The sequence below is a fragment of the Ambystoma mexicanum genome, chromosome 4p, assembly GCF_040938575.1.
Source record: "Ambystoma mexicanum isolate Mex_15411 chromosome 4p, UKY_AmexF1_1, whole genome shotgun sequence".
Classification (NCBI taxonomy): domain Eukaryota; kingdom Metazoa; phylum Chordata; class Amphibia; order Caudata; family Ambystomatidae; genus Ambystoma; species Ambystoma mexicanum.
Genome location: NC_090927.1, coordinates 1,256,436,274 through 1,256,463,166, shown reverse-complemented (window position 1 = coordinate 1,256,463,166; position 26,893 = coordinate 1,256,436,274). Strand labels below are relative to the sequence as shown.

Sequence of the window (26,893 nt, the reverse complement as noted above, 5' to 3'; positions counted from 1 at the left end):
CACCGAAAATGTTGTGTAAAACTTTGTCTTGCATGTTCGGCTCCCGTAAGTACAGGCGCTCTCGATTGTACGGTACGCCATCTTCTATGGTTCTGAGGATCTTGGGAAACCCAAACCTTAATTTCAATGCACAGCTGATCTAAAGGAGGCAATGTACCACTTGTCAATCCCAACAATTTACTTCCAGGGATAATAGCCACGGGGTCTAGAACTGCATAAACATCTGTTCCCTCCACATTCCATCCAATGCGGGATAGGGCATCAGCTTTTCCGTTTCTGACTCCTGGACAGAAGGTTATAACAAAGTCATATTCCGAAAAGAACTCGGCCCATCTAAGCTGACGGGGACTTTGCGCCAGTGCTGTTCGCAGAAAATGGAGATTGTGATTGTCGGTGTAGACAGTAACTGCATGTTTTGCGCCTAACAAATGATGACACCATTCTTTGAAAGCAGCTTTAATGGCAAGCAACTCTTTGTCACCTATTGTGTAGGTCAGTTCCGCAGGGGAGAATTTCTCAGCTCCCATCGCCACGCTGGACGCATCAGTTTCAACAATGAATGGCAGTTCAGGATCTGGGTGTTTCAAAATCGTCGCAGATGTAAACTGTGCCTTGAGTTGTTTAAACGCTTGCTCAGCTTCATCGGTTCACATGAAGGTTTTGTGCCTTTCTCACTAAAGCCGTGATGGGGTGTGCAATGTTCGAAAAGTGGGGCATGAATCGCCTGTAAAAGTTAGCGAAAGCTAAGAAATGTTGCACATTTTTCACAGACATAGGCGAGGGCCACTTTAAGATTGCTTCCACCTTGCGATTGTCCATTTGGATGCCATGCGGTGTTAAGATTCCTAAGTACTCCACTGTGGTCACGTGAAAGTAAAATGTCTCCAGCTTTGCATACAGTGTTCGCAGAGTTTTGCTAGGACAGCTTTAACGTGAAGCACATGTTCTTCGGTGGCCGAGTAGATCAATATATCATCGATATAGACCAGGACACAAACATCCAGGAGTTCTCGTAGAACGTCCGTCAAACAACTGGAAGGCTGCTGGTGCATTACACAGGGCAGAGAGCATTGACTGTATATTCGAATAACCCAAATTTTGGTACGAAAAGGAGTTTTCCACTCATCCCCCTCATTTATGTGGACTAAATGGTAAGCCCCGCGCAAATTCAATTTTCTGTACATCTTCGCCTCTTTAACTTGGTCCAACAGTATGGGAATCAAAGGTTAGCGGGTACCTATTCTTCACGGTCACCTTATTGAGTCCCCTATAATCGATGCAAGTTGTGAGGTCCCCTTCCTTCTTTGGTGTGAAAAAGACAGCAGAAGAAGCTGGGGACTTGGAGGGGCGAATAAATCAATTTGCCAAGAACTGGTGCAAGTACTATCGGAAGTGCTAGTTTTCTTTTTGCGCAAGAGCAGAAATGTGGCTACATAGAACCTACGAACCGGATATCAAATCGATTGGGCAATCATATGACCGGTGAGGAGGAAGGGTATTTGCTTGTTCATTTTGAAACAGGTCTTTAAATACCTTGTATATGGCAGGTTGTTTTTTCTCTCCATCCTTCGCCACAACCGGTACAAATGGGTAACAGGTGCGAAGGCACTCGGATAGAACGATTACTGTATGCGTTTTCCAGTTAACAGGATTGTGGTACTCCAACCAAGGCATGCCAAGTATAAATTGGAATTATGGGGCATTAATCAGGTCGAAGGTTATACGCTCGCGGTGGCCGTCTCTGCACAATAGTTCAACCTCTTCTGTACACTGCGGTACTGGGCCAGATGACAATGGTAAACTATCTACCGAGACTATGTTGTCCATATTCTTCCTTTGGTGCCCCGGTATGCCGATTCTCTGTGCCACTTTCATATCTATGTAATTACTGATTGTACCGCAGTCGATATAGCCTTCCAAGGCATACATCTTTTGGGGTTGTTCTAGTCTGACAAGGATGACAGGTACTGTAAGGTTTGAGACCGTGGTTGATTTCTGCTCCCTCGACAAGCCGATCCCTACTCTTGTCGAGTCTTGCAGTTGTCCGACGGTGGAGTAGGACCTTTTGGGGTTGACTCGGAGCACCTCAGCTGCTACCAATGGCCGTTTGCTTGGTTTCTTAGTACGTTCCTTCAGAAAGTGGCCTGCTTTGCCACAATATAAGCACAACTGGTCCTGCCGACGTCTCTCTTTCTTCCTTGGAGAGTGGCCCCCTCACACTACACAACTGCATGGGCTCCGGAGCAATCGCCCGAGCACGGGGTTGTGTTTCGCTTGTGCGGATGTCTAAGGGCCTATTATCCGACCAGGCATGCTCTTGCCTTTCCCTCCTGTAATCGGTGATTTGGCTGTACTACTAAATCTATGTATTCTAAACATCGTTCCGGCGTATTGACCACTTGCGCGAACACATCTTCAAGTTCCCCACGCAGACCCCAATGGAAAAGGGTGCTTCTTTTTTGTTCAGGCAAATTGGTTTGAGCGATGAATCACTTAAATGCAGTGATGTATACTAGCAATTCCTGTGGTCCCTGTCGTAAGTCCAACAGCTCTCCACATAATGCTTGCCCCTGGCATCTGCAAGCAAATACTTTGTGTAACTCCCGTTGGAAATCACCAAAAGTAAGCAGGATGGGAACATCTTGATTCACTAAATGCACTGACCAAATAGCGGCATGCCCACCCAAATATGACAACACTAAAGCCACCTTCATTTGCTCCTTAGGAAAGGCCCCTGGCTGATACAAATAATGTAATCTACACTGGTTCATAAAAATAGCATACCTTGGTGGGTCCCCTAGAAATCGTTCTGGAGGGGCCAGGGGAACGTTAGGCGGGGTTTTTACATGGATATGGGGCATCCCAGCTATGGTCCCATCAGATGTATGAGGTATTGGCATAAGGCCTGCTTCCGCTACCAATAAACGTTTGGCCAAGTCATTGGTTCTTTCTCTATTAAGTACTGCTTCCCTTCACACCAAGTTTGTTTCTGAACGGACTGTGAGCACCTCTGTTCGCAAGTCCCCCAAAAGGGTTGCTAACTGGTCAACCCCCGATTCCATGACTCGGGCACGGCTGGTGACGTGGGCTTAGTGTTCTGTAACGCTTACCTCTTATGCCCTACAGAAGTGCCTGGTCCTGGCTGTTCTGACGCGTTTCCTCCTCACTCGGGTTACCTCTGCACTCAAGAACACCCCACCCACTCCCTTCCCCAGCAGTCTGCTGGTGGCTTAACCTCCAGAGAAACGTGAAGCTGTGAGGGACCTGTATGAACTTGGTTCCTCTGGAAAATGGAGTTTGGGGGTTTGGATAACCTAAAGATACGTGTACGTAGATAATATTTGTTTCTATTGCTTTCTCTCCCACCTCCAGTCTCTCCCCTTCCCTAATGTACATGGATGGCTGGCGCGTCGCAGATTAAGCTCACCGTAATAAATAGAGTACTGAATGGCAAGGTTAGCTGCTAGGCATCAGACTCCAGTTACTTCACGGAAGACTAGTTGTTCATACCGGCTACGACGCACTGCATACGGATGATAAAATGATAAGTTCTGGTGAGGCGTTAATCTAGATCTTGATCCCTTCGCAATGTAAAACGTAACTTGTATGTGCAATTTCTTTGTAGGTGCGTTGAATATTAATAGTCTCGTAATTTCTTCACTTTTAGGCTAAACACCAGAAAGCTGTCTGTACTCCGAGCGGAGGAAAGAAGCTGGAATTTGTATGCAAGTGAGTCCAAGTTAAACAGAGTACGGGAACTGGGAGATACTTGGTATGTCAGTCTCTTAGTATTGTCGTTTTCTGATTTCTAGTTCCAAGTAGCTGTGATTACTTTAGACGGCAGACGAAGGACCGGAGACACCGGGTTACCAGGATGGGATGCCACAAGTGTTCCGAGGTCAAGGTAAAAATAAAGACCGAACACGAAGCAGTAGGCCGCCGGGACAAGTAGTTCTACGATTCCAGGTGAAAATGCTGCAAACTCGCATAGGTGCCGAACGCACATGCAAAAGAAACAGGAGCAGTAAGCGTAACACTGCTCGGTTAGAAAGTAGAGGAAACGCTAAGCGCAGGGTGTGGTCCGGGGCGTGGTTTTATAGCCGCGGACGACGCCCTGTCAGCAGTACACCACCAAGGATGTCAGATCCATGCATCTATCTTGTGCCATCTTGAGTTCCACAGTGGGATCCTCTTTGGCAGCCATGCAGGGCTGGGTTGCCGCCTTGTTCCATATATGCCTGTGGCAGCCAGCCATCCCTCAAACCCATCGGCTCCCTACACTTTCATAAGGGGAAATCCTCCTGGCCCTGACCCATCTGGCTTGTACCCGCACTGGAATCGTGACCAAAACACCAGCAGCAACCAAATGCATCAAGAATCAGTGCTGCAAGAAAGAAGCCGGTAAACATTTACAAAACACCAACTGCTATACAACGCCACCCATCCTACGCACATGTATATGCCAGAAATGTTAAACCATTACATTTCCTCCAACTTCAAGAGCACGCCTTAAAAATTGCTGTTACCACTGCAAACGTTACTGTAAATCATTGTGCACGATAGCAGCGACAAAATGTGCACTTTTTTTAAAGCAGCATTGATTTTTCCCCCCCCACAGAACCAATGATTATGCAAAGAAACAGTCCCTGCGCACATTGCACAGTACACTGAGTCAAAGTATAGTACCTATGAGGTACTAGTTGTAAGGGTCCAGAAACTGAACAAATATATGCAAGATTGTCGACTACAAAATAACGAAATACCTGCTCTAACATATTCTGGTCTCGTTCCCCACAACCAATGCAGCAAAGAGTACTACAACATTTCACATTCCATACACAAACAACAACACAGGTCCTCCCCCATCCAAGCAGTAAGTATGAAGTTTGTGCTATCATATGTCTGTACAATGTGCACAGTGCAAGGTGTGCACTTACTTCTGCAATGCACATAACAATGGCGCAATTTGCAATGTACACTTACAAAACACTGCACAGCTTCTGCTTATGCCGTACACGCTTCACTACACCCTGTACAGTGCACGTGCTCCAGCCATGCACTCAATATTGTAGACCCTACCCAAAACTACAGTCCCAAACATGTTCATGCTGCAAGACAGAAAACTGCGTACGATGGCTCAGCCACCCACGTACACTGATCCAGGGCTGCCTTCGTCCACCATTGCCTCGTAACACACTGCACATATAATTGTTCCTCAGGGACAGAAATTGCACATTTTATGTATTTTGCCATCTGTGCATGCAGTGAAGCATGTGAACGGCAACAACATTTCTCCTTATACGTCGTACTACCTTCACCGTCATAACACTACCAATATTCGGAAATGCATGGTACAATGGAACCACGTTGCCACCCGATTCCTTTTTTTCCCCAAAGCATCATCTCCAGAAGGCGAAACCTAACATACCTCTTGTTCAACAGGACAAATGCTCATTGTAAAACAGCCTGGAGTGGAAAGCATGATTAGCGCCAAGGGCAGAAAATGTATGAAATTGTACCAAAAAAAAGAAAGATAACTGACACTGCAGTTGCTCTGCCCATGTGCTCCAGAGGTCGTCCGAAACAATTGAATACGCCGTTCACTGCAATTTGTGGTGCACTCAATACAAGCATGGAAATTGATGAAATTATGCAAGTACAACTTTACATTTATAGTGTATTAGCGTTAAAATGTATGACTGCAGTTCTGTACGCATAATTATGAACTGACTATACCGCATACTTTCTCTGTGTGCATTGTACAGAGATTTGTGACGGCAGTATTCATGCGCCGCTACAGTGCCATGCCTCCACCATTCCCCCTGCATTGCAACTATAATTGCACTTTGTTTTCTTGCCATTCTTCCCCAGCCTCTGAAATGCAGACACAAAAGGCATGACGAAAAGGGAATGCATTCCTTATGCTCACTCGTGCAATGCTACATTCCCTGTTTTCCCTTCACTATGCCCATTCTCACAATCAGCAGTTCTACCCACCCTTACTGTAGTCAAAGTAATAATGGCCAGAGGTGCACACAGCAGTCAACCGGCACACAAACATGAACAGGTCACATTTCAATGTTGCAATTTTCAGCAAAACAGCTCCTGCATTCTCATGCAATCCAATGGGACCACCATGAGGTTTTTTTAAAAAACTTTTTCCTTTGGACACACAAAGACATGATGGCGTGGGTCTAACAACGCTCGCTAGCACTGTAATTTTTTTATAAAAAGGAAACACATGCAAGGAGCGTCTGGTGGGAACATTTGAAAGACATTTTGCTTGTGTGGTGCCGCACAAGGACAGTAACACATACACAACATATGAAGCTACTCAATAACACTCACTACATGTTCATTGAGGCACCCACTTATGACAAAATCCTTCCCGCAAACTCTTGCCCTATACACCGACAGTAGTAACGCTTACTTACATCTATTCTTATTCCTGTTTCTTCTTAGATATCTGGCACCTTATTGTGCATGCCACTCCTTCTGTATGGTATGGTATACTATTGTAGTTCGTCAGAACATTCAGTTTGAAATGCCTCAATAAATAATCCTTCTTTGGTTACATTTGCCCCCCCTTGTTTGAGATTTTTTTCTTAAGGTTTTGCAAGGCTTTTCTCTTGAGTGCTTGAATGTGAAACGTTGCACTCCCCACACATGACCTTATAGCCTGCCATATATGGCTTTGATGGGCTATAAGTGAGAAGTTTGAAAGCAGGCCCCTAGCTTCACTTTGTCTTTTAAAGTTCCTGCGTTGCACAGACGTATGGTAATTCGCTGTCTGAATGAACATTTTCCTGAGGTTTTCCGGCCTCCAGACGCAATAATGCCCACGTGACTATTTTCAAGCCATGCCGTAGAGTAGGCAATAATCACGTGACCGGGATCCCCGGCCATAAAATCTGGACGCATTGAGGCGTTCTTTGTTCGCACAGGATCGTGGCCCGTGTTGAAGGAGTTTCCCGGCATTAACTGGTAAGCCTTTGATTGTTTGTTGTAGGTGGCGGTCACCTTTGGGAATCCGCCTGCATTCCTTACAGTTGCGTGAGAGAGCTGCATACATAGCTCAGACATCACCTGCTGTTTTGAAGATTTTTCTCTTCTTGTCTTTTTGCATTCCCTTCACTCTGGATAGAGATTGCGAGGGAACGTTGATAAGCGTGTACACGACACCAGTGGTGCACACGGCGTCAATGAATTACTGATCGTGCAACCCACATTGCATTTCCAGAATGCGACAATAGCGTGGATGCAAATAGGGTAAGCACTAATTGTTTTAAATGCATGCCCTAAGTTAGGGCATGATTCCAATCTCTCTTTTTTTTTTTTAGATAGAAGGCGGGTGGGCACCGCAATAAATAAATAAAATCTTGCTTGTCAAACATCAGCACAGATATGTATTGATATCCACCCCCCTGTCTTTGTGCATAGGGAATTGCGGACACGTACGCCTTACCTTATTACATGCATTAATAAAATGGGAGAAGAAGCAGAAGAACCCAGCCGTGCCTTCAACTCTGAAACATGCATTTAACAATGCTGGAACCTTGTATACATCTCAATCCGCTAATAAGCGGTGTGTAGGAAACTTGCGTGTCGGTTTTCCATTGCATATGGTTGAATTTTCTAAAATTCTGTTTTTACATTGTGTCAACAAGCATGCGACACCAAAAACAATGGGGTGTGCTACGAAATAATGCCTTTCTGTATGTTTTGTTGGTTTTCCCCGTGTTCCGTTTCTCCCCCCGCCCACACTTGTTTGTCTTTCCTCCCTTTCTGCCCTTCCTTTTCCAATAAGAGTTAGGCCGTTGAACTGCCTTAACTAGTTCACTAATTAAAATTAGATGTGTGGACCCAAACAAGGGCTCCACATAAATTTGAGGAACAGAGATAAAACAATGCTCCTCTTTTTGAAGCAATTTGTTTCGAGTTAGTGCTACTATTGAGCCTAGATATTTTGAACTAGCTGGAGTGAAGGACCAGCTTCTTTACTTTGCCCCGATGCTACACCAATTCTTTTAAAGTGACCTTCATATGTGCTTGGTAGTTCGTCATTGTTCTATATATTTGTAATAGTTTGAATATGTTTGTTGGAGAATAATAATGTTTACACATGTTTTAGAATGATCTTGAACCCATGAAATGTATCGGACTGGCCTTCACATATTACATTTTCTCTTTTGTTTATTCTGTTGTAGGATTGGTCTGGTCGATCAACCCTTGGGGTACCAAGTCTTTGTTGGCTTTTTGTGAAGAAATATTATCCTGAAGATGGCCGATTTAAAGAAAGAAGCCAAGACATTAGAGATAGTGTCTAAAGCAAAATGTGGCCGAAACATGTCGACAGTCATCTAAAATACCCATTAACATCGACTGTGGGATTTTGTTGCAAACAAAGTGCTTTTCAAATAATATCTACATTTTGGGTTGCTTACACCCCGTGTTTTTTCATTGTTTTTTGTCTTTTTTATCAAAAAAAGTTTTTATGAATGAAGAATTGTTGAATCATTCAAATGTGCAATATTATATTTGTGGCAATGTGTGCCTTTTTATCTATGCACAATATGTGAAAATTAAATTGAATCGTTTTTTTGTAAATATTGTTTTTGTGTCGGGTTCATGATGTTTTATAATAATGACATCAATATGGTAGGTGTTTAATCAACAACTGTTGGTCATTTTGAAACATTGGGGGTAAAGGAAAGTGGGGTAATTAGACTCACCTTATGTTTTTTTCTTCTTCCCCACGGGCCACCAAGGCCCGCACATTATTCCTTTTTTCACTTTGCTAGACACCAACAAAAAGGACAGAAGTGCACAGACGGCATTGCACACTGGATTTTGTTTACAAAATAAAAGAGCGGCGATAGCAGCCACCTTACACATTCTCGTGATCATTCTGGAGCTAAACAAAGCTCTTGAATCAATTCACAGTGTTGGTCGTACAGTATGGGAATGTTCTGGAACCGTATGCTCTGTGTGCGCATGTGTGCTTTTGTTTATGTTGCTCCTTTCCAGAGCGAGGTGCTCACATGATAGAGTGCGCTAAGCTTGGCAAGTATGTAGCGAAAATACTTAAGAGTGCACACTGTGAGCAACCAATCTCCACAACTGAAGACAGCTATGCCAGTGCCTGTTGGGATGGTGTATGGTGCAAACACGTATAGGTAATGGAAGCGCTGCACACATACGAATTGCACGCCATAGGTACACCAACTGCGTTCATGGGCCATCTCAAGAAGTAAGCGAAAGAAAGCTAACAGTCAGACTGTCTGCTGTCCTGCATGTAGCGGGACTTATTGGCGTACACGGTTTTGTTCAGTGCAAATGTATGTGAGACCGCCTATACAATATCCATACTTAAAATGTGTGATGCCTAGTTAAGAGTGTCATGTCGCAATATCTTTCTTCACTCGCATAGCACAGAGTATTATCAGGGGCCCACCATACCAAACAGAAACGGTGCCATGTCAGTCCGTGAACGGCAACAAGGCCAATGATGTACATCATATGCAAGTGCAGGCACTGCAAGCCACCTCTGGTGGTGTACCAACTGCAAAATGTCCTCCACACCCATTCTGTAATGGTGGCCACCCACAGGAGAGATGCATACTTCCAAGAGTGTTTGCTAGAGTTACATATCAGTATAGGAACGAACCCAAAGAAGGCAACAATCTCAAACCACCTTCCAACCTGTGGCCAGACTATTAGTTTCAAGGGCCCTAGCCATGCACACAAGGCAGTAGGGGCTTCTCACTCTCCACAACACAGTACACCAAATGGAAATATCCCAATATCATCTGCAATACACTCCCCATCCCCAATGGGCTCTGAAGGTAGTCTCCTGTGCAGGTACCCGACAATGATTTATGGGTGAAAAGCTGAGGAAAGAGCCCATACGTCAAAAGTGTGATGGTAAAACAATCCTTACATCTCCCAATGTCTTACTACACTCCCTGAAGAAAGGCTCGGTTGACGGCCACACCATTACAAAGGGAAATTAGCGCATGTCTCACCACTGCTGCTGCAGGAAGTCTAACATGTCGTCCTCATTAATTCTACGAACGTGGGCACATATATATTTAAAAGTGTGTAGGATGTACGAATGTATGGTTATAATAACTTATCCAAATGACTTAAGGCAAAAGTAATGCACTCTTTACATATAAGTGTGCAATGCACATACTTATAGCACTGTCCTCCCATATATGGCCGCATTGTGTTGCGGGGGTTGTGCCCAAGGCCTAGCCTCTTGGGTACATGCGGAGGCCTATGGCCTCGTCTTTGGGCACACCCACTACAACGCAAGAGAGGCGTGGATGGGAACATGTGGCCACATAGCATTCCTGACTACAGGTACATATGGGTATAGTAACAAACCCAAACAAGGCAACATTCTCAAACCTACTTCCAACCAGTGACCAGACTGTCACCTCCAAGGGCCCTAGTCATGCACACAAGGCAGTATGAGCGTTGCAGGCACAAAACAACATAGTACACCGACTGCAAATAACCTCAGTGTCTGCAAAGCGATGCTCATCCCCAGTGGAGTCTGCCTACCCTCACCAAAGAATTATAGTCGCCTGTGCAGCAACCTGCCAATGAAGTGAATGTGAGTAGCTGCGTGAATGGTGCATATCGCAAAACGGAAGGTAAAAAATCTTTAAATGTCCCAATGTCGTACTACACTCCCTGAAGGCTCTGTTGACGGCCACACCGTTCCAAAGGGAAACACAGGCATGTCGCACCACTGCTGCTATAGGAAGTCTACCATGTCCTCCACAGTGAACATGCAAACGTGGACAATTCCATATGTAAAAGTGTGTGGGATGTAAGAATGTATGGTTACATTAACTTATCCAAATGAGTTCAGGCAAAAGTATCCCACTCTTCATACATGTGTGTGCAATGCACATACCTATAGCACTGTGATTCCATACTTGTCCGCATTGCGTTGCAGGGGTTGTGCCCAAGACCTAGCCTCTTGGGTACATGCGGAGAGCTACGGCCTCCGCCCATGCACCCAAACACCTAGTCCTTGTGCACACCCACAAGGCAATAGAGCGATGCATGATAACATGTGGCCACGTACATTTCCTGTCTACAGGAACGTATGGGCATAGTAATGAACCCAAACAAGGCAACATTCTCAAACCTTCTTCCAACCAGTGCCCAGACTGTTACCTCCAAAGGCCCAAGCCATGCACACAAGGCAGTAGGGGCTTTGCAGGCACAACACAACATAGTACACAGACTGCAAACATCCTCATAGTCTCTCCAAAGTACTGCCTATCCCCATTGGAGTCGGCCAGCACTCACCAAAGAATGATAGTGGCCTGTGCAGCTACTTGCCAATGAAGTATACGTGCGCTGCGTGAATGGTGCATATCACCCAACTGTGATGATAAACATTCCTTCCATGTAGCAATGTCTTACTATCCTCCCCAAATCAATGTTGTGCCTGAGCCCAAGCCTCTTGGGTACATGTGGAGGCCTACGACCTCCGCCCATGTACCCAAAAGGCTAAGCCTGGCCCACAACCACTACACAGCAATGGAGGCATGCATGGCAACATTTGGTCACGTACCGTACTTGCCAAATCCGACCACTGCCACTGATACCCCTACTCACCGCTACAACACAATGGAAACCCACAAATACAACATAAGCACCGACACCGCTATGCAACAGCATCATTGTCAATTTCTTCGCATCATCTGCAATGCTGTCTCCGTTCCCAATGGTGCATCCATGCAGTCGCCACAGAAGGTTGTCGCCTGAGGAGCTACCCGCAAATTACTGCATTGCTCACGGATACCCTTTGCACACCACCGTCTTCTTTGACCCAAACAAATTTATCCTAATTTCGGCTTTTCACTCCCACAACCTTTTCATACCCTCCATCACCAACCCAATCCTGCACACCATGTTTTGCAACTCCTTCCGGCATGGCAAAATTGCTGAATTGCTCGTGTAAACCACTCACACACCACTGTGTTCTTCGACCGAAACAAATACATCAAATTTTCCACTTTTCACTCCCCCAAACATTTAATCCCCTCTTTCACCCTCCCAATCCTGCAAACCATGTTTTGCAACCAGTTACGGTGCAGCACTATCCTCTGATACACCATGGCAGCGTTTCCCAAAAAGGTTGACGCACACCACACTTCCCTTCAGCCAACCACTGGCTGCGTCCAAAGTTCGCCGACAGCACGGCTTACTGCAAGCCAATGAGCCTGCTGTCCGTGGAGGGAACATGGAAATGGGTCAGCGGAGCGGAGCCAGAACAAAAGTACTGGTCGGATTTCCACCAAACACACAAAAGCACACTTTCTAACCCAAGCCCCTGCTGCAATTTTGGTGCAAATCCGTCCAGCCGTTCAGCCTGTTGCCTTGCGCAAAGTTTTTCCCCCATTCAGTTTATGGGGAAGAAAATGTATTTGGGACCCCCCCTATAACTTTGCCCCCCTGCACGAAACCTCACCAAACTTGCCGAAATAATTCAGAGCGGGCCATTTGCTTTTTTTGAAAAGTTTGGTGAGGATTCCTCCAGGGGGACAGAAATGACATTAGGTATTCCCACATTGTGGATGCGCTCCCACCAGAACACTTCAAAAAAGAGGTGATCCTCTTGCAAACTTCCTTAACAGTAAATGTTCTGAAATGCCACTAAAATGAAGGTTTCAAAAGTTTAATCTTCGTAGCGTCCGAGGTATGTTGTAACGTCACAGAGTAAAAATGCCATTGGTACTAATATGCCCAACGAATTCAATCCCAAATGTGTTGTTGTTCAAATAGTCAGTAAATTGCTGAAAAGTTTCTGTAGAAGAAAGGAAATTTTTCCAATTATAATGCGCCTGCTAACAAACATGTTAGATTTACTGTCCCTTTAGGGCGAGCTACTTCAATACCCAACACATCCTCAGAGAAAGAAGAGGAAGAGGATCTAGGGCAAGGTACAGGGCAAGGTACAGGGCACATTGCAAGCAAACGCCAAACCAGGGCCAGTCTCAGGAACCTACAAGCCAAATCGATTCTGAAAATCTAGTACATAATCTCTCTTCTAGAGTTCTAACCACGGCTGAAGTATCTCTTTTGAATAAAGGTCTCTCATTTGCACCAAGTTGTCAACCTGATCTTATTGATTTCCAAATAGATCTATTCAAGTTTATACGGAAGTTGAAGCTTAAAAAATTCTTTCATACCAAGGTTAAGCAATTCTCACCCAGGAATATTCCTAGTTCTCCCAGTTCCATCACGATATCAGATATTGAAGACACGACATTACTGTTGTCCTTGTCAGAGGCTCCTGACCTGCAGCAAGGTCAGTTAGAACAGGAATTAGGTATACAACAGTTACCACTGCAAATGTTAGAACATAAGAAACCTTCCAAATTTGTACCACCATCACAAGATGAGTGTAATAGATACCTTTCACCAGGCTGTTTTACAAGATCTGTATTTTCTGATGGATCATCCCAAGAATAGACTACGACACTACAACAACCTCTCCGAGGCAGAACAAGAAGCCTTAACCACATTAATGTTGGATCAGGATATAGTGATTAAGGAAGCCGACAAAGGCGGAAATATTGTTCTGCTCAATAGAGATGATTACATTCAGATGGCGAATGATCACTTGGCTACTCCGGGTTGCTATCAACTATTGGCAGGTAATCCCTCTTTGCAAACGGTGGCAAGTTTGTCTGACCTAATTCAAAAATGGTACTCACGGGGACTCATTTCAGATGAAGAAAAATCTTTTCTATATCGGACGGCTCCAGTTATACCGACTATGTATTTTCTACCCAAGATCCATAAAGATTACATTCAGCTACCACAAGTGAGACCGATTCTGAGTGGTTTAGGTTGGGCCACAGAAGGGCTTTCCCAATATATAGATACCGCCATTAAAAGCTTGGTTGCCACACTGCCTGCTTATTTACGAGACACTACACACACTTTACAGGTTCTAACCTCCATTAAGTGGTTAGATCATTTTTCGTTAATAACTGATGTCAAATCACTTTATACCGTTATACAGCATCACTTGGCACTTGATACTATTGACTTTTCCTTTAGAAATCACTCGGCTTCGCATGCTGACCATATATTAATGATTAAGGAATTTTTGGCTTTTACGCTTAAACATAATCAGTTCCTATTTAATGGTCAATACTATGCACAAACTCGAGGAGTGGCCATGGGGGCAAAATATGCACCCACCCTGGCTAATCTCTTCATGGGTTTTTTTGAACACCATTACATATACAGCATGCATTTATTCAATGACTGCATTGTGCTATGGAAAAGATAGATTGATGATATTCTGGTGGTTTGGAGTGGGTCTACAGAAACTTTTCAGCAATTTACTGACTATTTGAACAACAATACATTTGGGATTGAATTCGTTGGGCATATTAGTACCAATGGCATTTTTACTCTGTGACGTTACAACATACCTCGGACGCTACGAAGATTAAACTTTTGAAACCTTCATTTTAGTGGCATTTCAGAACATTTACTGTTAAGGAAGTTTGCAAGAGGATCACCTCTTTTTTGAAGTGTTCTGGTGGGAGCGCATCCACAATGTGGGAATACCTAATGTCATTTCTGTCTTGTTAAGTGGGTTTGAGGTGCCCGCTTTTCCCACAGGGTGCTGCACCCTATTCTTCGAGGTTCAATTGAATTGTCTTTCTTATACTAAACTGCTCAAGCGCTATTCACCTGGCACACCTCAACACCCTTTGTTCCACATTCCTCCAGGGGGAGTTATAAGCTGCCGAAAAAGTGGTCTTCCTATGAGGTTAGCAACTTAACCATAACTACACGGCCCGGGGTATATATTTATTTAAAGGGACATTATGGGAAAGTTGCACTACTAAAAAGCTATGAAATTCACTGACAAACAACAGTTAAAAGGGACGATATGCTTCAGTTGCCCTAAGAAAAACTGATCAAATTCAGTGCAACAAGTACTTGAAAGTAACATTACACTTACTTTGCACTAATAACAAGCTATCCATATTACGGTTACAAGTAAAACCAAAAGAAAACAGAAATTCGCCAGTTAGGGTATCCTAAGCAACCATAGCTCACGCCACCACAGTAAGTGTAATGTTCCTTTCAAGTACCTGTTGCACTGAATTTGATAGGTTTTTCTAAGGGCAACTGAAGCAGATCGTCCCTTTAACAATGTTTTTTGTCAGTGAATGTGTAGCTTTTTAGTAGGGCACTTTAACCATAACGGTCCGTTACCATAGTTTTTTCAGTAAAGGTGATAGGTTTTTAGTAGCGCAATTTAACCATAACGTCCCTCTACCAATGTTTTTTGTAAATGAATTGCCGCAAGTTTTTACTAGAGCAACCATAATGTTCCTTCAACAACGTTTTTCCAGAGAATTTCATGGGTTTTTAGCAGGATACCCCTAGTTTTTGAAGATGTACTGTACAACATACTGAACCTGTGGGCACCATGTGAATGAATGCACACCGCAGTCTCAGAGTATGCGTCTGGTCGCGAACATCGGGTGGCATCGTACCTGCTCAGAAAGGCAGGGGCTCTCTTACATAGTGGTACCATTCAGCAAACACAAGGAACATATGCAAGCAGCAGCATGCACATGGATTGCAAGGTAAAATAGAGTAGGTCTGCAAACTGTGTACTTATGAAGCAAACAGCACAAAGGCATAGGGACTACACCATAACGGAATGCACCAAACAGAGGTGACGTCTCACTTCAACAATCTTACCGCACTGCTACTGTGCATGGGAACAAATAACGAACAGTCAGAGTAAAGACGGGAAAGTACTAAGACCAGAGCATCACTGTAACGTATCAAGCACACTACAGTTTGTCTGATAATTGCGCAGGTGGTGCAGTATACAATAGTACAGAAGCAGAACATTTTGTTTTTGTACGTAGCAATGGCAAGCACCTTACAGTGGCTGGAAGAAAATGTACCTCATGACGCAATGACTTGCGATACTAACCCCATTGGTACTCAAAGTAGCGTGAAACGTAAATTATGTAATATATATTGCTTCATGTACAGCCAACATTTTGTTTTCTGTAAGAGAACATATTGGAAAGGAAAGCAAGGCAGCACAAGCAGCACCCCTTCCACAACAGCATACCGGCATGGGAAAAGAAAGAAACTCTGTAAATAGCAAAATGGACAGCCTGTAAGCCAAAATGGAAGAATTGGTGAACAATTGTGCCGCCTTAAAAGATTGCGTACATGGGCAAGATAAAATAACACTGCCAGACCTGCACGTGTACCCCTTCCCCATGTCACAGCCCGCCATACCCTCAAAATCTGTGTGATAGGAGAAGTTGCAGTGATACCGCAATCCCTTCCTCCCCTCACAACCAACTTGTGCAAATCCCCAATTCACCACAATAAGTGTCCACTTCTACTACCCCTTCCCTTTCCTAATGATGTGTACGAATGTGTGCAAGTAAACGTTGATATTTAAATTGTTGCTGTGTGTAGATGTGTAGATGTGTTTTTTTTTTAATGCAGCCATGACTCCGTGGCGCACAATCCTCGTAGGAATGACCGCAATTAAGCAAAAGGGACAGACACTGCACTTGCCCAGCCTATCCGCAAGTACGACCCGCATGTCTGCATCTTGTAAACCACCTATAATTACATGTGGGAGCGGACGTTTGTTGCACAAGTTCACGCATGTGTATCTGTTCCTCTGTGTCCTGGTAACACCGCCACTGTGCAGCATATTGGAACGAACTTTAATTAGTTTGAGCCGCCCATGCACGTCAAGGTTGCTGTAAATTTAATTATATATCTTTTCTGGAAGACTATAGTTCAATTCTTACCATGACATGGAAAGAATCTAGGCCTTGACAACGAGCAGGGGTCGAAACATGTGTCGGCTGTTATCTGGCAACTTTTTCAATCATGGAAGAATAAAACACCACTTATCACAACATTATTATGTACTAATTGAACACATTTCTTTAAGCCTCCATTTACAGGCTGTGCTTTACATTCTCAACAGGCTTGAGCATTACCAATCAGGAAGAAAACAGTACCTACTTGTTTTGCTGTAAATCCAAGTACTGAATATGGACTCCATCCTTGATGTGTTCATAGTTGCTTTCGGATCCCTAAAAATAAAAACAAATGTAATAGTATGTAAATAGTTAACTAGTAGTAGATGCAGGTTTATTGTGTTTAATAAAACATATATAATCATTAAACAAATATTCCCCAAAAAAATGTCATTGCAGCAATACACCATTCAATATATTGTGATGAATCCTGCAGAGTCATCACTGAAACCTAGCCTAAAATGTCCTCCCATATGGCCAGGGGAAAGCAGCCACTACCCTATCCTGACCCGGGGGGGTGTTATTCTGAGAGTGGATCACATGGCAGGAGATGGCTGTCGGGGGGGAGGTGATGGATCCGACAGGAGAGATGTATTATTCTTCGCATGACTCTGAAGAAACCCTGATCCCAGAGTTTCTAATGGCCTGTTGTCAGTATTCAAAACCCTATGATGGTATTAAAAGCCATTTCAGTTAAACATCTTAAGCAGCACTTCATTCATCCCTCACTTGTACCCAACCACTCTGAACATCCTTTGACATCTAATGTTGATAATTGTTATGTAGACAGAAATGTGCAACAACAGAACTTAAAACGCTACAGTAATTTGTTGGTCTTCAATTCTCCGAAAGCTTTAAGTACTGGGACAAAGAAGATGAGCAAGGAGTCAATGAGGATCAACAGTAATGCCAATATTAATGTGGAGTCTAGTTTGTGTCCATCCATTCAACTGCGCGGGACATTTAAAATCAGAGAAACACCTGCAGTAGGAGAAAGTTAAGGAAAAGAGATCAGGCTGCAAATTGCGCAGAGCAGGAAGCAGAGCCACATATAGCAGCAGACCTGCAGTAGTGCACCAGGCTGAAGGAGAGGCGATTCTGGGATGCCATTTACCACCCCACCGTACCGGGAGACCCAATGGAGGTTGATCGGCTCCAGGCAGGAAGCTGGCAACTGCAGATAGGTTGTCAATGACGCTGTGTGACCGGAGAGCAGCACCAGTATCGGCGAGGGACCACGAAGCCGGCAGATGACATGGAAAGGGGTTTGACAAGCTGTAGAAGTCCTACCGGAAGCAAAACTCTGCAGCCACAACGAACCATGAGTCAGAGATGCCAGAAGATATCAATGAGTTGGCCCTTTGATAGTGGTGACCCTGGGGCATTTAGAAAGGTACATGGACAATTAAGTGAAAGCTTTGAATACCGAACAAATAAGAGTTACAGAAAGAATAAGAGGGCAAACATGGTGCGATTCTCCTGATAAATGATGTCAGTTGGGGGAAACCTGTTACAAGGATTGCCAAAAGACATTGTAAGAGGTTGGCAAAAGGAGCTTGAACAAACCCTCATAAGGGATGTCTGTATGAGGGAAATAGATACAAGTGTTAACAGAAGTCAACAAGGTTGTGCCACGGAGGAGGTGCAATTGTGGGAACATTTAAGAGAAATGTGAATGTTGAGGAGAGACCTGATAAGAGCATCAGATAGTGAAACCTTTCTGAAAAAGATACCTGGCAGGAGAGTAAACCAAGATATCCAGAGAGTTTTCAGTTGAACCTTCTTTGGAAAGAAATACCTGACAGGGGAGTATACCAGGACATGGGATGTTAAAAATTGTTCTGTTAAGTCTTTGTTGAAATTGGATATTCCAGTGGAGGAGTTCCTGGCAGCGGAGTGCATCAGGAAATCCACTGTGTTGTTGAGAATAACTTCTATCAAGCCTTTGTTAAAAATTGCTTTGGCCATCCTGAAGACTGGCTTACAATACATTCCAATCCATATCATAAAAAGAAAATGAGCCTTGCCATTTTAGGGATAAAAACCCAGGAAAGAGACATTCTCATTACCCTTAAAGGAACTCTGGTGAAACAGAGTATTGCAAATATCCTTTTCCTGAAACCATTCTGGGGAAGGGAAACTAAATCCTAGAGACACAGGCTTTTTTGTTGAAACTGTATATATGTAGTGTCTTGCAGCTCTTTGCTGGAGTGACAGTAGAAATTATAGTGTACCTTTTAATTTTGCATTTTTGTGTAAGGGTTAGAAGCATTTTGGACACTAATTCAACTTATTTTAGTTTAGTTTTCATAGGTAAGGACAATCACTTAAGGTTAGGGTAAAATGAACAAGTTACTTCCCAACTGGTAAAGTTCTTTCGATTGGATGTTCCTCCAACGTATTCCACATCTTTGACATATAATGTCCACAGCTGGGCACGTCGAAAACCTTTTCGGCAGGGGGCGTCCTGCGTCAATGGCGTCGGGTCGATGTCCATCGAAAGCCTCCGTCGAGGGAGACGTCACCGGATGTTATAAATAGGACACACGGCGCCCGTAGCATTTTTTCCCTCCGAACGTATGGCACCAATCCGATGCCTGCAGGTCTGCACATAGCCTTGGGGAAACGTAAGCTGCAATCGCATAGGAAATTCTCCAGAGGGGCAGGCTGGGAGGACGATGTGGAATACGGTGGAGGAACATCCAATCGAAAGAACGTTACCAGTTGGTAAGTAACTTGTTCTTCGAATGGACTGTGTCCTCCAACGTATTCCACATCTTTGACAGACTCCCAAAGCAGTACCAGAAAAAATGGAGGAGGGAAAAAGAATTTAGAATATCAAAATCAGATGGCGGAATAAAGAACCTCCTTACCAAAGGCCATATCTTGACCATGGATCGTATCCCGGGAGTAATGTTAAACAAAGGTGTGGATCAAAGCTCATGTGGCTGCATCACAAATATTCCTAATAGGAACTGCCCGTTGGAGGGCGGTAGAAGTTTCCACGCCCCTAGTGGAATGAGCTCGCAACCCTTCAGGAGGGTTCTTACCCGCCAATCGGTAACACTCAGTAATGGGGAGGATAATCCACTTGGACAAGGTCTGTTTGGCAACAGCCTGGCCCAATCGGTGTCCAGCATATGCCACAAAGAGTTGATCGTCCACTCTGACCCTGGACATCCTAGAAATATAAAAGCTCAGAGCTCTCCTAGGATCCAAACTATGGAGTCGCTCCTCTTCCTTACCAGGATGAGTAGGGTAGAAAGAAGAACCGCTTTCTGGCTCAAATGAAATTCAGATACCACCTTAGGTAGAAAGGAAGGACATACCGATAGCCGACCCCTCTCTGTTGTGAAGGCCTTTGGGTAATCTGGTTTAAGGGCTTGAGAATCTCATGCTCCTTAGCCGTCTCAAGCGCTTCGTCCACAGCCTTGCCGAAAAGGTTGGTCTCCTCAAGCGGCTTGTTTATTAAGGCTGCTTGGGTTTCAGGCTTAAAACCAGAGTTCCTCAACCAGGTGTGCCGTTTTAGTAGTGTACCCTGGGCCAAGGTCCTTCCCACTCTTTCAGCAGCGTCCAAAGTGTTCTTAAGAATGTTGTGGTTGACTTGCTTGCCTTCCGATACAATCGCGAGCAGTTTAGGCCGCATTGGTTCGGGGACCTCTTGAAGGCCCTCTTGCAGCAGGTTCCACTGTACATCTGAGTAGCTAGCCAACAGAGTGGTGGTGTTGGCTATTTGGGCGGAGAATGCAGCAGCAGCATGCGTAACCTTTTTTCCCAGTCCATACAACTTTTTGCCTTCGTTATCAGGTGGTGCCTCACCTGTAGACAGGGGGACACCTGGCCTTGAACTACTAGGGAATCTGGAGTGGCATGCCCTTTATTGTAAGGGTCGGTAGGAGAAGGGTGAAACAACTCTCTACCCTGGAATTAACTGCCCTGGTCTGGGCTGGTGTCAACAACGAAGGCGCCAGACGTCTCTTGATAGAGTTCAGTAAGGGAATGGCCTTACTAGCAGGAGGCTTTTCCTTCAGTAGGTCCCCTACAAAATCCGAATCCTGCACAGCCTCCTGTGTGGCGGTTTGAAAATGTTCAGTCGCCTTCTTTAAGATGGTGTTAAACGCCTTCTGATCATCCACTAGTGAGGCCTGACGGACTGGAGTGGTATGAGGGGAATCCATACACAAAGCGTCAGGGTCCGGGGTAGGAGTTGGGGACGCCCAAGGTTGATCAACCAAATGGCGGTCTTCCCAATTATCCATGGGATCAACAGGATCATCAGTAGGGTCCCCAAAGGGATCATCATCCTGTATGTAGGTATTGATAGACGCCTCGTCATCAGTAAGGTCAAAAACATTCACTTCATGAGGATCCTCAAAGGTTCTCTGAAACTTAGCCATAAGCGTATAAGGAAGCTCCTCACGAGGACTCTTGGGAGCAAACCTCTCTGAAAATTCAAAGAACTTCTCCAGTCTGTTCATGCACCCCTCAAACTTCTCCCTGGTCCATGATGATGAACCAGAGGAGTCCAGGGGAGGAAAGAGATCTTCTTGACGGTTTTCCTCTCTAGAACGTCGAGATTTTCCTTCTAAAGTCTTGGATACAGACAAAGGGCTCAGAGTACTCTTTTCGAGGGTCCGGGCGTTGTGATGGGTCTCTAGACGCATCTTTAAGCTGGTTTTCCTGATTCGACTATTCGTTTTGTTTAAAGGGATGGTCTAGTAAAAAAATTTAAAAAATAGATAGGCAACATAAAAAAAAAATACTAGCATTCTCTTTTTTAAAAGTTCCTATGTAAAATTTTGAGCTATTCAAGCTCACAATTCCCAAAAGCAAGCACATGGGCGCATCCATTTTGTGAAATGGAGGCCCTCCTGTGCTGGCTTTTGCTTTTGCGGCACTAATGAAGGAAAAGCCAGCCAGCTGTAGTAAACAAAAGCTACCGCTGGGTGGCTTTCCCTTCATTAGTGCTGTAGGCGAAGAACGGGGACTGGAGACCAGAGCAGGAAAGCTGCAGCTGAATCTGGGTAAGTGCTATTTATTTATTTTTTAAAAATAAGCACTAGCTGCGTTTTTTTAGAAATAAAACCGCAGCTTTAAAAACGTTGTATTTATGTTTGCGGTCGCTTCAGCGACCGCAAACATAAATACAACGTTATTGTGTTGGAAAACGCTGCGGTTTTTCTTTCCAAGTTTCTCAGGCTGCTCTGGCTCGGAGGAGCCTGAGAAACTCGTAAAGAAAAACCGCAGCGTTTTCCAACACAACCGCGTTGTTTCTGCCTGAATCTGCTTTCCCATTTGGGGCTCTCGGGCTCCCCACGGGGAAAATGTATGTCTTCCTGAAGGGGAAGACATACATTTTCGGCCCCCACGGTTCCTGGAATATCCTAGCATTATGATGTTTTCCTATGGTGGACTGGCCTTGCTTAATAGATCTAAGATCTTGGCTCTGTTCAGGTAAATTCCGAGTTTATCGTTAATCACCTGCGGTGATATAAAACGGACTGATTTTGTACACCGCCACCGATATGATTATGTTAGGGTGGTCTTTTATTCCAAGTTTATTGTGGATGCAGTTTTAAAAGAAATGGACACTTTCCATAAGTTTGGTTATGACCTGGAGAATGTGACCATGGACATTGAGGACCCCACTACTTTCCCCTCAAGGGTATCATTAATAGAAACACCCAAATGCACAGTATTACTCACATTAGTGGAAGAATCCAAGTGCACAGTATTTCTCAACATTATTAGAAGCACCCAAATGCGCAATGTTGCCCACGGTATTAGTAGAAACACCCAAAAACACAGTATTACCTATGGCATCAATAGGGTGATCACCCAGGGGCATCTTCAAATCATTACACAATACCTTAGGTGAGAAAGGTATCACACTGCTATCTTAGGACACAGGACATTCCATTCTGGGTTGAAGAGTATCATGTTTGCCCAACATCAACTTGATGACCTTTCTTATAACACGTTCCATCACCGTATTCCCCACCCTTATTTGATTTTGTATTCATAGATGTCACAGTATATGTATCCCCCCCGTGGGGCACCACTTCCCTGGGCCTCCCCCTGCCCCTCCAGATCTTGTCGACTAAGATACCTTTTCAGCCCCGGGCCATTTAGATTAAGGCCGCCTTCTTTGCCGAAGTCGAACAAATGTTTCCCCCCCCCCCCCCCAGGGGGTTTATTACCCCTCTTTAGGACCTCCCTATTGTTCCAGGTGCTTGTTTCCACTCTGCCCCCACCTCCCCATACAATGATAAGGGTGGAGAAGGATCATACTGGGTGTTTAAAGTAGTTAGATCTATTTGGCTCTTACACTCAGAAGGTGAACCTTTGCTACGGTCAGATTCTCCATCCCACCCCCCCCCCCCTCCAACCCCCTCCCCCAAGGGTTTTTTTTTTGTTTAGGAAAGAAATTCAAGAGACACCCCTTCACACTCGGATCTCGTTCTCGTTTACATGGTGTCTTACCATTAACAGTGGCCAGACTACTCTTGTTCTTCAAGTTGGAGTCAATGGTGTTTGCGGCCACACTGCCCTCAGTAGGTCTACACCAGATTACATCATCTCCAAGGTGGTCAGTGATAATGTCGACTGCAATAATGTCGACAGTCAAAATGTCGAAAAAAAAATGTTGAAAAAAATAATGTAGAAAAGCAATAATGTTTTCTACATTTTTTGAATGTTTAGAAAAAAATATATATAATTAAAATGTGTTGAATATGAGGGGTGAGGGTGGTGGGGGGGTGGCAGGGGGATGTTGGGTGACTCTTCTTGTTTATGTATTTATTGATAGTGCTAAATGACTTTTTTTTTCTAAAAATTGACTCTTTTCATTATATGTATAGGTTCGACATTTTTTTTCGACATTATCACTATAAACCCATCTCCAACCATTTCAACATGAGAATCAGAGGGTGGGGATACAATCTCATCTCACCAAATTACGCCAGTTATTCTTGGCTACTTTCCTGTATTTACGTTTGTAGCAAAAAAAATGTTTTATTTTGGAAGTTCTTTTTTTTTTTAAATATTGCTTAGCGGGCAACCCTCCAGGATCATTCTCTTCATTAATGTCTACCCCTGTTGTATATTTTTTAAACAGTGAGTCTGCTTGCGGTACAGCGTTAGTCAGCCCTGGTCCCAGTGTGGCCGGAAGTGGGAGAGTATCGCTCCTCCTCACCCCCATGCCAACTGCATGGGTTTTGGGGGGAACCAAAGGCTGATTAGCCACAATTTGAGGTGGGGCAATAAATATTCTCCACCGCAGTAATAAGCTGTTTTAAGAGGGAAGTGTGCAGAGTCAACTATTCCAAAATCCTGCCATTTACCCGTTCTACTTGGGACTGCTCCCACTGATCACCTCGTCCCATGGGTTGGGCAGAGGAGATACCCCATTCTGCCTCTTTACCAAGAGGATATTGGGACACTGCCAACAAAGAGTTGTCCATATCAGTTTGACAGAGTCCCCAAAAACCACTGCCTGCTGAGACGGAACCTCAGCCCCAAGGGTCTTATCCACTTCCCCCGATTCAATCAGTAGAATGGATTCATCGCCTATTCCCTCTCCATTGTGTAAATTACACATAGCAATGTCCACAGAGGATGAAGTGGTAGAGCCAGGGCCATGCTCATAGTACCCCTCATAGGTGTAAAGACCAGAGGGGCAGATAATATATCATCATAGGGTCTTGCCTCAGTCATTGATTTGCGCCTTGTCAGTGGTACTGTCCTCTTATAGGTATATAATTCGCACCTACCCCTCTTCATTACGGGTACCATTCAACCAGTGTGCCAGATCGATACACGCACACAAAAATGAGCCCCAGATTTTAATTAAAAATGTCAACAGCATGTAGCATTGATAATGGTTAATATAAATTTCTATACTGGCAGATTCCAAGATTGATATACACAATAAGACAGCATAAGAGGCCGCTTATCGGAGTGCGGTTCCTATCACAATTGGAAGGCAAGATTATTAATGTCCACAGAATAGATGGAACTGCATTCACACAGGGCAAATACAGCCTATCACGCCATATCCAGGCAAGACGACCAGCAAATAAACACCAATAGTAATACTTGGCAATGGAGTAGTGAGTAGATCATTTAAACACGGGGCACAAGAGAGAAGGTTCTCCAATTAAATACAAAGATAACCATAATACCAGCCACTCTGCTACTCCCACACAACCATGCCGAACAGCCGAACAGCCTTACACTTGCGTACACTTCCGTTGCGGGCGCCCGGAATAAATGTACAGTGTACTGGCCAATGGCTGTGCTGCGGGGCGGGTCTGTAGCTGAATGCTGGCAGCGGGCTGTAAGGAGAAGAAAATCAGGATTATAGTGCGAGACAGAGAATCCTTAAGCGCGTGACAAGTCACGCTGCCTTACCTCTAGTTAATCCAATGATAGTCTGTCGAGAACAAACAATTCCTTTAAGCCCAAAGGCTGCGCAGTCCGCGTTGCAGTGTTCCACAGTGTTTCCACGTCCCACAATCAGGAAAAATGCTTCACCTTGCCGACAGGCAATTCACTTAGAAAATATGTCTGCATGTAGATGCAGGCACAGATAAAGTAACCAGCCCAACAGCCTCACACTTGCGTACACTTCAGGTGCATTCTTGAAAAGAATATGACCACCCCGACCCCACTCTCCCTACTGTAAAGACCGGCCAGAACGCCCAGCCACCTGGTTGGCAGCGCCGACCGGATCAACAGATGTCGAAATTCCGTCATCAGCAGTGGCACAGGCATCAGCCATCGAAGGGAGTGACAATGAGAATAAGCGACCGAAGGTAGAGAAATATAAAAATATTTCAATGTTTTATGAAGAGCTATGCATTAGGCTGACCAGAAAGCTGGGCGGAAAAAAACAATCTGAGGGACCTCGACACGCGAGGGATTTTGGGTCACGTTAGGGATCGTGTAACAGGCACGCCCATGTCGACGTCCCCTTTGGATTCTCAAAAGACAAGGTGCAATACTCTGCGGTTACCATCGAATGTCGGAGTATACCCACAGCATGTGATTCTAAGCACATTAACCAGCATCAGAAAACATGCTCTTTGCAAAAACTCCTTATGCAAAAATACAGACCAAACTTGGCCAATTTTCTTGTTTAGGGATGTTTCTCCTAGTAGGCGGAAACCCCACACCCATCAGCCTTCCCAGTTTCAACTCATCTTTAGCAATTTATTTTATCCCCTTCCACCTTAGTCCACCTTACTCCACACGCGGAATTCACAGAATAGCGCCTCGGGCTCCACGCATCTCGAATGCACGCCACGGACTCACACACGAGCCATCCGCTGTCAGGTTATGCAACCGCGGTCCAACAAAGGGAAATCTGCTCAGAAACTAAGATTGCCACCACCAAGTACCTGTGCCTGAAACCCTCCGGAGAGCTCACTACCTGCTTTAACAACATGGTGCCTCATCGACATACGCTGGGATTGGGTGACCTGCTCCTGAAGGGCCAACAACAGCCACGGGCAGGCGTGAGCCGGCCTTCTTTTCTAAGGCCTGAATTTACAAGGCCTGTTTGTGCCTGTGTCCCCACCACTTCAGCCGCTGAGATCGTTGCAGAGGAAAGGGCTGGAGCCCTTCCCCACCATGCTCGAAGCCCCAGCATTGCAGCAACTTCAATTCTGACCGTATGAAGATATCAGGTTGAGAGAATACAATGCGCTTCAGCCTGCATTCCCTCACAACAATTCCACGCTGTATATTATTGCAAGCAGTAATTGCGCCTGCTAATAGCGTGAACACGCTGTCGAGGCCTTTGAAGCCTTGCCCCACGCTCATTTTATTTCTCCAGCTCCATTTTACATTCAAATTCGGTGTTCCAAAATGGCTGCTCCATTATTTGTGAAGCACTAAGCAACTTGGTGCCTCATCGACATACGCTGTGATTGGTTGACCTGCTCCTGAAGGGCCAACCACAGCCACCGGCAGGTGTGAGCCGGCCTTCTTTTCTAAGGCCTGAATTTACAAGGCCTATCTGT

General features: G+C 44.7%; 1 protein-coding gene and 1 long non-coding RNA gene across 3 annotated transcripts in view; one reads left to right on the top strand and one right to left on the bottom strand.

Moving 5' to 3' along the window:
* Positions 1 to 26,893, bottom strand: part of NUP133 (nucleoporin 133) — a 1,444,728-nt gene that overhangs the window by 1,220,700 nt on the left and 197,135 nt on the right. For both annotated transcript variants that reach the window (XM_069606929.1, XM_069606930.1), the window contains one exon: positions 17,074 to 17,144. In XM_069606929.1, coding sequence (XP_069463030.1) covers positions 17,074 to 17,144 — 71 coding nt within the window. The remainder of the gene's footprint in view (positions 1 to 17,073; positions 17,145 to 26,893) is intronic.
* LOC138453783 (uncharacterized) lies at positions 6,872 to 8,612 on the top strand. Its single transcript, XR_011260526.1, has 3 exons — positions 6,872 to 6,984; positions 7,145 to 7,269; positions 8,208 to 8,612. It is a non-coding gene; the product is annotated as an uncharacterized lncRNA (long non-coding RNA).